The following is a 12,695-nucleotide window of genomic DNA, read 5'->3' as shown; positions in this document are numbered from 1 at the left end:
ACTCCCATTTACTTCAGAGGCTAGTGGGCGAAATCTTGGCTCTACTGTTTGCCAGAAGCTGGGAATGAGCGATAGGGAATTAATCACTTGATGATTACCTCTTCATTCCCTCTGGGGCACCTGGCATTGGTCACTGTCAGAAGATAGGATACTGGGCTAGATGGACCTTTGGTCTGACCCAGTGTGGCCATTCTTATGTTCACTATTTACACTAAAATTATCTGTAAAACGATTTCTAAATTTTACAAAATGTTGGGGTGCCATTAAATGCAATTAAATATCATGGTCCTAAAATTGAGGCACCCCTCAAAATGTATTCACAGGAAAATTTCTACTGAATTTTCTTTGTCATGGTTCACAAACAAAACTATACTTTGAATTAAAAAAAACAAGTTTAAAGAAGATACGAAATGCTGACGTTAAAAAAAATCATCATGTTTTCCATAACTCCCCCCAACTTTTCTAATAGATTAAAAGACAGCACAGGATAACATACACATACTGATTTATAACAATGAAATATAAAATTAAGAATTTTTAATGGTAAGATTAAGAGCTGTGTTAGCTATACTTTTAATGATTTGTAATTATGGATAGTGAATGAGTACAAATGACGTAACACTTAGACCAAGGCCCTACTGCCATACTTGTGGTTTTGCTAATTCTTCTTTTACACAGACTTGCTAATCTGCTTAAAGTGATGTTATTACTGACAGAACCAAAAGTAACATGTCGCACAGGGTTTGGGGCTGAAAATACACAACAAGAAGCCTTTTTTCTGGGAAGCGACAAGTCAGGGTGACACAAAACCATCATGACATTGAAACTGAAAAACCAGCAGAAAAAAATGCAGAAGTTGAGTAACTGAAGCCTGTGTATGCATAATGTATGGGTTACCTAAAACTAGGGCTGTCAAGCAATTAAAAAAAATTAATCATGATTAACCTTGAGATTAAAAAAATAAATTGCAATTAATCGCAGTTTTAATCTCACATTAAACAATATCAGAATACCATTTATTTAAATATTTTGGGGGGTTTCTATATTTTCAAATATAGGGTCAGGGCTTGGGGCTCTGGGCTTCAGCACCTTCCCCTAGGAAGCTGTGGACTGAGGCTTCAGCCCCTCCACTACTGATGCCTCTCAACCCGCCCACAGGTATACAATTAACATGTTAAAAAAAATTAAAGCATTAATTTTGCTTTCAGTTAATCGCAGGTGTTAACTGCAATTAATTGACAGCCCTACCTAAAACCCAAAGGGCTTGTGTGTTAAAAAGTAAATTGGATAAAGATTTAATAATCTGTAACGTAGAAATGTATAGAAGACCCAAGTGAACATAGTCCCCAAAAAGGAGAGACATTGGAAAAGAGACTGAAGGACTAGACCAGGAGATCAGAGAAGGTGACGAGAAGTACATGGAAGAACTTCCTGGTGCCCTGGAATGTGGTAACTTGGGCCAATTAAACAATTCCCTCTTGTCTGTTATTATTTGTCTGGAATAAATGTATGTTCAGACACTATAAATGACAATAATTCCATCTAAAATTGTACAAATAAAGGCAAAAATTGATTAAAGCCGAAATTTGGTTGGACCTGCCACTCTGTTTTATGATTTTTATCCTCAACACAAAATTAAACATCAACATATGGGAAAGGATATATTAAAAGCTTTTTAGTATTTTATGTTAAATCTGCATACATACACTGAGGATAACTGTAGTTTTAAAGTTATAGAATATATCTGAAAAAAGTTTTTCTTTTAAATTTACAAGTATTCTGCTGAAAATGTCAGTGATTTAAAAATTTCACTCCAAAGTCTACAAGCCTCATGCTAATGGCAAGCTTCAATACAACAGCTCTGATGCTAGCTAGAAAATGGTATTCCTGTCCAACCATTAAAATGAACACAAACCCATAAAATAAATTACTGCAGTATGCTGTCAGCAAGTATGTAGGATTTTTTTTTTAAAAAAACTTGCTGAAGAGAAATAAAGTAGAGACGACAGTCAAGGAGGACGCCTGTCCTTGCAAATACTAAAATAGCACCAGCAGCAGAAAGGTCAATTACTATGGCATTAAAAGGTTTTAAACTAGTTTTAAAACTTTTTCACTAGGAGGGTGGTGAAACACTGGAATGCGTTACCTAGGGAGGTGGTAGATTCTCCTTCCTTAGAAGTTTTTTAAGGTCAGGCTTGACAAAGCCCTGGCTGGGATGATTTAATTGGGGATTGGTCCTGCTTTGAGCAGGGGGTTGGACTAGATGACCTCCTGAGGTCCCTTCCAACCCTGATATTCTATGATTCTAGTTTAAATTCAAGTTAAGAGACTTTTTGCCTGCATTTAGAATGGCACACAGACTGGCTAATGGCTAATATAAAGAAAGTTCCTGTAATAATTGTATGTAGAAACTAGCAACAATTTGAAAGGATTTTTTTTTAATTAAATATATTTTCAGAGCCATTTTTAAAAAATAAAGTCCATCAATCCCCTTTTCTGTGTATGAAGAGCTTCAAGAAGTAAGGTCAAAACACAAGGTCAAAGACTGGCTGGAAGTGCACAGCACAGCTTGAATGTGTACAGGCACACAAGTTTGCCAATACTAACTGGACACCTACAGTGAAAATTAAACAATTGATAAGTTATTAGAAAAGGCAATTTTAAAATAAAGACATGCCAATTTCAGAATTTTAAGAGTCTTTATGAAAGAACAGGAATTCAGCCAGTGTCTTGATTACCCAAATAAAAGAACAACAGATGCATACATTATTGGGGTATTTTCCTTATCCGATGTATATGTTTTGTAAATTGCAATCCTTCAAAAATTAAAAAAATATATGCTAATGATTGTGACACTCCACTCATTCAGTTCTGGATCAAAATCTTTACTTATAAATCAGAAAGATACAAACAGCAAATATCTAAAAAAAAAATTTAGCAGCTTTGTTTTATATAAAAGTGTGTTGCAGCCCGTAGATAAGCTAATGCCTCAACACATTCAATAGAACAATAGACAACAACTAAAATACTTACAGGTTGAAATATCTTCAGTTTTTTCTTACCACTTGGATTTGCAGCTTTTTCAATCCTACCCTTGATTCCTTGATCCTCACTGGACTTTTGTTCGACTGTTCCTACACTTGTGAGCTCTGTGCCATCCACGTTTAGTTGTCTTGATTTAGTTTCTTGCCAATCTGTTTCCGAAACTGTCTCATCCTGCCCCTGCAGAATGGTGCAATTTGGACAGATATAGTCCTCCCCATTCCTTTCCAACAGTCGCCCACGAGCCTCAGAAATCCCCACACAGTCACCATGAAACCATTCCTCACACCTATCACAACAAATCATAAACCTGAAAATAAAGAACAAGTGGTTAAAAAATAAAATACTGAAAAATTCAAAAACAAAAAAAGTCCTTGTAATTTTGTCAGGAAGCCAGTTGCTTTGTATAACTTATTAATTTTACAAACTGCATTCAAATTTAGTATTTATTAGCTTACCCTATTACTTACAACCCCATGAAGTTGCAACAGAAAAAAAAAAGTTATATACACCTGGCAATGAAATCTTTAAACAATACTTTGCATATGTATATAGCCCACCTGTTATTATGAGGCTGGTGACAGATACAGTACAGTGTATTTGGGTCATAAATCTCAGACTCAGATTTGCTTTTTGTGAACTCTTCAGATTCTTCATCTTTGATCTCCTTTGTTCCCAGGGCAGGCTTTATTTCCTTCTTAACCTGAAGATCTTCAGTATGTTCCTCAGACACAACTACTTGACTTCCAGTCTCAGTGCTATCGGTAGACTCAGGTTCTTGTTTGACAGGCCGTTCAGTCTTAACTTGATTTCCTGCCTGGACATCAACTGTTTCTGTAGGATTTTGTTCTAGGTGTTTTTTCCTGAGGCGGTTCTGTATCTCTTTCAATGTCAGTTCTGCAGGTTTTTGTTCAATGCGTTTGTTTCTTAGACGATTTTGTAGTTCTTTCAGCGTCAGTCCATCACTATCACTATCAGAGGTATCATCATCATCATCATTTTTTGCACCTTTGCTTTTTAAGACTGGCTGATCCTTATTGTCTTTAGAGTCACTCTTCCGATTGCTAGTTTTTATATCTGGAGTGCTCTCCACACTGCCTTCAGAAGCAGTCTCCACATCTGTAACCGGACAGGATGCTGGTTCACTTGAATCTTCAAGAGCAGTAGGAACATGCTTCCTACCTCTACGTCTTACTGTTGTAAGAAATTCTTCCACTCTTTCAGTACGCTTGGGTTGCCGTCCGCTACGCCGGAGAGACAGGCTTTGTTGCTGCTGCGGTTGTTGTTCACTAGTGTCCACATCAACATCTCCTGCACCTTCTCGTTTGGCAATTGTAGTCCTTCGAAATCCCCATGTTTTCTTGAACTCCTTACTTGTGGGCTTAATAGCTTTTTGTTCCTCCTCATTGCTTTGCTCACCTTTATCATCCAAAACGGATGCTAAAAATAAAAGTAAAATTATGAAACTGATACTTCCTCATTTAGAATCACAGCTGACACTTTTCTTTTGGAACAAATCTTTCAAAATGTCATCATGTTTTCTTTGTGAGAGTAGATATATACACAAGTTAAATGTGGTATGCTAGATAATTACTTAATAGCTCTGAACACAACAAAGAACACACTTTTTCTCAAAGTTCCTATTGACAGGGATCACTAAAGTCACAGCCAATATAATTAAGCAACGTGCGATTCCCCACTTCATTTTTTGATCATGATGAATATTAAGCCACCCTTCCTGTTCACATGACAACTGCACTCCAGTGTTCCACCTCACAGCAGAGGTAGTTTACTGTCCCATCTAACACTAAGTCAACATAATCCAGGAGCTAGGAATTGCTCATGCAGTGCATCTCCTTCTTTCCTAGATGCTTATAATATTCCAAGCTCTTGCTGGCCTGGTATAACACAAGCCAAAAGAGAGAAAGAACAGGTTAAAGAACATAAATTAGATGTATTCAAGTCGGCAGGACCTGATGAAATTCGTCCTAGAATACTTCAGGAACTAGCTCTAGCAAGCTTGGAATGCTAGCAATTATCTTTAAGAACTCTCTCCTCACCTCCCCCCATTTATTTAGGATGTTTTAACAACTTTCCAATCCGTGCCATGTAAGTATCAGGAAAAAAAACAATTATTATAAAAGCTAGCTTTTGTTTAGAGAGATATTATACAGGAATATAGCTATCAGATCTTTCCATTTAACAGAGTGTTACCATATTACAGAGAGAGCATTACAACACCTATAATTTGTTGTTTCCAGTGATTTTATAAAATTGAATGAAATCACTATACACACATTTAACACACCAAGCTTGCGTATCAAATGTTAATATTCAAAAAAAAACTGGACAGGTGTGCTGGTTTATTTGCAGGTCAATGTACTCAGAGTAATGAATAAAAGGTAAGCAAATATTTATCTGTCCTCTATTTTCCTGGGCATGTAATGGGTGTGTTAACTTTTTTATAACCACAACCTTCCATATTTATTTTTAACCATTCCCCTATGATTGGGCTGTTTTTCTTTTTCCAGTGAGAGGCTACCAATATTTGAGCAGCTACTAGCAGACGAGAAATTAATTCATTTCTTCTTGCATGACCATTTCTGCTAGGAAGCCCCCTAGCAGGATTACAATGGGATCATAAATATCCAACCAACTATAGTATTTAGTTACGTACTGCATCCCAATATTCTCTATTGATATGACCACCACATATGCGTAGGGAGGTTGTGGAATCTCAGTCATTGAGGTTTTTTTTAAGTTCAGGTTAGACAAACACCAGTCAGGAATGATCTAGTTATTACTTAGTCTTGCCTTGAGTGCAGGGGACTGGACTAGATGACCTCCCAAGGTCCCTTCCAGTGCTATATTTCTATGATATATGCATAAAATCTTCTCTTTCATCTCAATGTGTATTTTATATATACATATATATATATTTTCTAACCTAACTGGTGCCAGATACTACTGAAACAGTATCTTACAGAAATTTTCTTCTATTGTGCTACAGACTGAGGTTGCTGGACCTCTTTTACTGTGGCGTAATTTGTCTTCCCAGATCCATTGCCCAGGGTGTCATATACAAAAAATGTTTTCCTTAGGAAAGTTGTCTGCAAAGATACATATAAATTATAAAGTTTCGTAATTGACCACATGCCATCACATATATTAACGCGAGCTTTCTATATAAAACAGGCTTTCTAGAAAAATGACAAACATAATTTCTGACTTTAAGTGCTGGTACCAGGGGAGAGTGGGCCAATTAAAGCTAGTTTTGATCTCTAAATAACTTAGAAAAAGTCTGTTTTACTGAATAGCTGGCCAACTGTATGTCGCAAGGCTCTCCCAATCTCTCAAACTCTCTGGTTGGTGATTTGCGTTAAAATCTGGATATTTGCAATGGGTGTCACGGGTGAGGGAAAAGAATTATTCTCTCCCAAACCCATACAATAGCATTTGCTAAAGGATGTGCATACATTTCTGGAAGGAGCGATTTATTATTAATCCATTATTTATTAGTCTAGCAATATTTATAATGCAGCAATTTTCTTGTTCAATAAACCAGCCCTATATTTCTATGATTTTATAACCTAAATCTTTTAAAAACAATTTGTGAAGTCCTGGCCCCATTGAAGTAAAGGGAAAAAACTCCCATTGATTTCAATAGGGTCAGGATTTCACAAAAGGTCTCCCACAGGCCTGGAGGATGCTGCACCACCATGCCTTAAAGCCACTCCAGAAGACTAAAATAATACTTTAATTAATTTTGCTTTTAAAACACGGAGGGTTTCATTTTAATTTAATTTTAATTTGAATCAGTCGTTTTTATTTTCAACAATAAAATGAGAAAAATATATCAGGTGTTTGAGACTTTTAAATTACACTTTAAAATGAATTAGAAAAGGTAAAATAGATTGAATCATTTGATGGCAGTATCGGCACTTCATAGCAGGAACTCCCTCTTCCTATGCATTTGTACAGTGCCTAGCACAACAGACCTCCATCTTAGTTATGGCTTCTAGGTGCTACCATAATAAAAAAAACAGTAATATGCCTTAAGGCAGCAGAAAACCTAAAGCCAAACCCTTGATAAAAACCCTAACTCATGAATGTGATAGCAGCTCCAATCTAGCTTTTTTGTGCATGTGAAATTAATTAAAGACATTGCAGAACGGAGACTTACAACACCATTTACCTGAAGATAAAAGATGAATAACTAGTGATCAGATAAAAAGAAAAGGAGGACTTGTGGCACCTTAGAGACTAACAAATGTATTTGAGCATAAGCTTTTGTGAGCTACAGCTCACTTCATCGGATGCAGTCAGTGGAAAATACAGTGGGGAGATTTATATACACAGAGAACATGAAACAATGGATGTTACCATACACGCTGTAAGGAGAGTGATCAGGTAAGGTGAGCTATTACCAGCAAGTGGGGAGGGAGGGAAGCTTTTGTAGTGACAATCAAGGTGGGCCATTTCCAGCAGTTGACAAGATCATGTGAGGAACAGCGGGGGAGAGAGGGAGGGAAATGGGGAAATAGTCTTACTTTGAGTAATGACCCATCTATTCCCAGTCTTTATTCAAGCCTAAGTTAATTGTATCCAGTTTGCAAATTAATTCCAATTCAGCAGTCTCTTGTTGGAGTCTGTTTTTGAAGTTTTTTTTGTTGAAGAATGGCCACTTTTAGGTCTGTAATCGAGTGACCAAAGAGACTGAAGTGTTCTCCGACTGGTTTTTGAATGTTATAATTCTTGACGTCTGATTTGTGTCCATTTATTCTTTTACGTAGAGACTGTCCAGTTTGGCCAATGTACATGGCAGAGGGGCATTGCTGGCATATATCACATTGGTAGATGAGCAGGTGAACGCGCCTCTGATAGTGTGGCTGATGTGATTAGGCCCTATGATGGTGTCCCCTGAATAGATATGTGGACACAATCCGTCAGGAACAGTATCCCCGATAATGTCACGGCCAACATGGTGGCTGAACTTTGTGACTTTGTCCTCACCCATAACTATTTCACATTTGGGGACAATGTATATCTTCAAATCAGCGGCACTGCTATGGGTACCCACATGGCCCCACAGTGTGCCAACATTTTTATGGCTGACTCAGAACAATGCTTACTCAGCTCTCATCCCCTAATGCCCCTACTCTACTTGTGCTACATTGATGACATCTTCACCATCTGGACCCATGGAAAACAAGCCCTTGAGGAATTCCACCATGATTTCAACAATTTCCATCCCACCATCAACCTCAGCCTGGACCAGTCCACACAAGAGATCCACTTCCTGGACACTACAGTGCTAATAAGCGATGATCACATAAATACAACCCTATACCGGAAACCTACTGACCACTATGCCTACCTACATGCCTCCAGCTTTCATCCAGACCACACCACACGATCCATTGTCTACAGCCAAGCTCTACAATACAACCGCATTTGCTCCAACCCCTCAGACAAACACCTCCAAGATCCCTATCAAGCGTTCTTACAACTACAATACCCACCTGTGAAAGTGAAAAAACAGATTAACAGAGCCAGAAGAGTACCCAGAAGTTACCTACTACAGGACAGGCCTAACAAAGAAAATAACAGAACGCCGCTAGCCATCACCTTCAGCCCCCAACTAAAACCTCTCCAATGCATCATCAAGGATCTACAACCTATCCTGAAGGACGACCCATCACTCTCACAGATCTTGGGAGACAGGCCAGTCCTTGCTTACAGACAGCTCTCCAACCTGAAGCAAATACTCACCAGCAACCACACACCACACAACAGAACCACTAACCCAGGAACCTATCCTTGCAACAAAGCCCGTTGCCAACTGTGTCCACATATCTATTCAGGGGACACCATCATAGGGCCTAATCACATCAGCCACACTATCAGAGGCGCGTTCACCTGCTCATCTACCAATGTGATATATGCCATCGTGTGCCAGCAATGCCCCTCTGCCATGTACATTGGTCAAACTGGACAGTCTCTACGTAAAAGAATAAATGGACACAAATCAGACGTCAAGAATTATAACATTCAAAAACCAGTCGGAGAACACTTCAGTCTCTTTGGTCACTCGATTACAGACCTAAAAGTGGCCATTCTTCAACAAAAAAACTTCAAAAACAGACTCCAACAAGAGACTGCTGAATTGGAATTAATTTGCAAACTGGATACAATTAACTTAAGCTTGAATAAAGACTGGGAGTAGATGGGTCATTACTCAAAGTAAAACTATTTCCCCATTTCCCTCCCTCCCTCCCCCGCTGTTCCTCACATGATCTTGTCAACTGCTGGAAATGGCCCACCTTGATTGTCACTACAAAAGCTTCCCTCCCTCTCTCCCTGCTGGTAATAGCTCACCTTACCTGATCACTCTCCTTACAGCGTGTATGGTAACATCCATTGTTTCATGTTCTCTGTGTATATAAATCTCCCCACTGTATTTTCCACTGACTGCATCCGATGAAGTGAGCTGTAGCTCACGAAAGCTTATGCTCAAATAAATTTGTTAGTCTCTAAGGTGCCACAAGTCCTCCTTTTCTTTTTGCGGATACAGTCTAACACGGCTGCTACTCTGAAACTAGTGATCAGATAATTCTTCATCCCACCTATCTTCACATAGCATCATTCCTTTTAGTGGCTACCCACCAAAGAACATCAACTTTTTCTTAAGCTCCCGACTAACATTCTGGGAACTCTACAAGAAACAACCAGCAAAACACAATAGCTTAAAGAAACAAAACAAACAAACAAAAAAAGCTATAAATCTAGGCAAGCCTAAGAAAACAGTATCATCTAGTAGAATGCTCTGCAGATCCCCAAATCCAGAATCTAGCAGAACAACAGATGATTAAGCTGAAGTCAAGAACTCCTCAAAGGCCCAGCTGCTAACCATCCTCTGTCTGAACCAGGGGATTATTAGGTTCAAGCCTGTCAGCCAATCAATTGCTACAGTATTACATGAGGAAAAAAGCAGTTTCGTAAGCAATTAAATGCAAGCCACAAGTCAATAACATTTAAAAACAAAACAAAACACCTCATCTGTTATGACCAAATCTCTCTCCAATCAACCAGTGAATTACAATTTGGATGTACTTATATGTGTCTGTCTAGTAGCATTATAAATCCCTCAGGGCAGTGACCATGTCTCTCTCTCTCTCTCTCTTTGTTTTGTATAGTTAACATCACATTGATGCATCCCATATCCTTCCTAGAGATAGTATTATGATAAGATTATGGTATAACTATTATGTATTTTATACAAGAGACGTCATGTGAGATATCATTGTAGAGGTTATAATTTACTGAATATGATTATCCTATTTGTACGCATGTTTCGTTTTGGTATTTGAAGTTAGGAATATTGTCTATGTATCTATTACAAACGTGTTTACACCTGGGGAACACCCACTAGGCAAAAGACTGTCAGTCTAGATGGATGGCTGGAAATGGCCCATTCAAGTCAATGGACTCTTAGAAGAACAATAGGTCTTAGAAGAAGCTAATCTCCCACCAGGGAGCCTTCCTGGGAAGGCTTCCTGAGGATAGTACAAACAGCCTCAAGTCATGGCTTCTATGACACTACAGGGGCATGTGACCATATCACTTGGTATTGGACTCCATCTTGGAAGACCAGTGCTTTTCCACTGAAAGACATGGGAACCAAGCTTGGAGACAAAGGGTTCCCGCCATATACAAAAGCTATTTAAGGCAGGAGAGTGACATCATCATGGTTCTTCAATGAAGGGGAGACTCTTGGAAACACCTGACAAACAATGACTGAACTAGGGAGAAGTGTTGGACCCAGGCTAGAGGGGTTTCTGGGCTGTGAAAGGAATATCTGGGGTTCTTAAGCTGCCAGCAAGTGCAGCTTGCCCCTTAAGAGCCTGCAGCCAGCTTAAATCAACATTTAGGGTGAGAGTTTGCTACTCATATCCAATCTCTTTAGTATATTAAGCTTATATTGTGTTTTTGTTTATTTGCTCGGTAACTTGCTTTGTTTACTATCCCTTATAATCACTTAAAATCCATCTTTTGTATTTAATAAATTTGCTTTTGCTTCATCACAGACCAGTGTGTGGGAGTTATAACTTGGGGGAAAAAGCTGTTGTATATTCTCTCTTCACACTGAAGGAGGGGGCGAATTTCATGAGCTTAAACTGTACAGATCACTGTGCAGTGCAGGACGCTATAATTTTGGGTTTACACTCCAGAGGTGTTGTCTTGAGCAGCTGGGCAGTTCCTTAGCTGTAAGCCTCCCCATGCAGAACTGATCACAGCAGCCTGTAAGTTCTGCAGCTAGGTGTGTGTATGCTGGTGAAAGAGCAAGCTTGGAAACTTAACACAGCACCACAGTGTGAGAGGGAGCCCAGGTAGGTGGGTAAGGGGGAGCTCAGAGATACCCCAGTTGCAGCTGGCACCCTGGGGGGAACCCATCACAGGGGGCTCCTAAATAAAAATATTCTTTATATTCTTAAAAGTAAATCTACACATTAACATATTGTACTCCTCCTCAGAGATAGTTTTTACACTATTTGCTCAAGTTATCTTTTGGTTAAGAAACACACAAATTGGATGTGTTAGCAAGATTTCTGCTCAAGAAAAGAAAGAAAATGGACTTACCAGGAGAACGGTTTTCCATGTTGCCAAGACTGGATTCAGATTCAAATGCCACAGACCGTGAATTTACAACTTGTTCCATAATAGGGACACCACCATTCCCCAAGTGCAACTCTAAAAATAAACATAAGACTCAGAATGTAATTGCTTAGACCTGGAGATTCTGTTGCACCTATTAATAACAAGAGATTTAATCTAGAAAAATCTATCACAATGTAAAATTATGAGTATCCAAACATGTAAGTAATCTAATTTTGACCCCAAATGAATACCAGAAACTAAAAGATCTCAAATTTACTCTAACATAAAGTGCTAAATTGTACTGCATATTTTTGGATATAGCACGCACATTCACTACTAACTTGGTTCCGACTTTTTGCAAACTGTTTAGCAACAAAATAAGAATAATAAAAGCTGAGGTATATACTCAACTACTCAAAATAATCTATACTATCAGCTATTTTAAATGTTTCATTTAAAGGGAAACAGTTGATGGTGTTTAATCCTGAACTTCAGATATTACAAAACTAAAGATTTTAGGACTTAAAGTTAAAAAATATATATATGGATCTGAACTTGAAAAGTATATGTCTCAATGCAAAAGTAATTTATTGAATAAGTTAAAAGTGCCAGAATAAGAGTAAAACTAAATGACACTGTACATTTTAACTATAGTATCATTACCATGACACTTTGAAAACTTCCACAAATACATACCAAATAAGTTATAATGGAATGGTTACTCTCAGTGTTGTTAAGACTGCAGAATTTACAAGATGACACGTAGGCCTTGCAAGACAATACACTGGATGTAATTATTACCCCAGTTACAATCAAATCCCAATTATTGTTCCAACAATCTTGTCTAATAATAGTTGTGTATAAAAATATGTGAACGGTGGAACCAGAATATTGAATTATAAACTTATTTCCTTGTTTTTCATACCAAAACCTGACTCTCGTATAAGTATCCAGAGTTGTGAAAATGCAAGTGGATTGTCTAGAAGCCTCCAGCT

At 38.2% G+C, this 12,695-nt stretch overlaps 1 protein-coding gene across 7 annotated transcripts in view; it reads right to left on the bottom strand.

The window, feature by feature from the left end:
• Positions 1-12,695, bottom strand: part of DIDO1 (death inducer-obliterator 1) — an 88,622-nt gene that overhangs the window by 48,567 nt on the left and 27,360 nt on the right. For 6 of the 7 annotated variants that reach the window (XM_073309101.2, XM_073309100.2, XM_073309103.2 and 3 more), the window contains 3 exons: positions 11,683-11,793; positions 3,603-4,482; positions 3,034-3,352 (listed from right to left, as the gene is read on the bottom strand). In XM_073309101.2, the coding sequence (XP_073165202.2) occupies positions 3,034-3,352; positions 3,603-4,482; positions 11,683-11,793 (1,310 nt within the window). Of the gene's footprint in view, positions 1-3,033; positions 3,353-3,602; positions 4,483-11,682; positions 11,794-12,695 lie in introns of those variants that run through there. The other variant, XM_073309105.2, reaches the window with a different exon arrangement.

Source organism: Lepidochelys kempii, chromosome 13 (genome assembly GCF_965140285.1).
Source record: "Lepidochelys kempii isolate rLepKem1 chromosome 13, rLepKem1.hap1, whole genome shotgun sequence".
Taxonomy (NCBI): Eukaryota; Metazoa; Chordata; order Testudines; family Cheloniidae; genus Lepidochelys; species Lepidochelys kempii.
The sequence above is the reverse complement of the archived record's forward strand: the minus strand, read 5'-3'. Positions and strand labels throughout refer to the sequence as shown.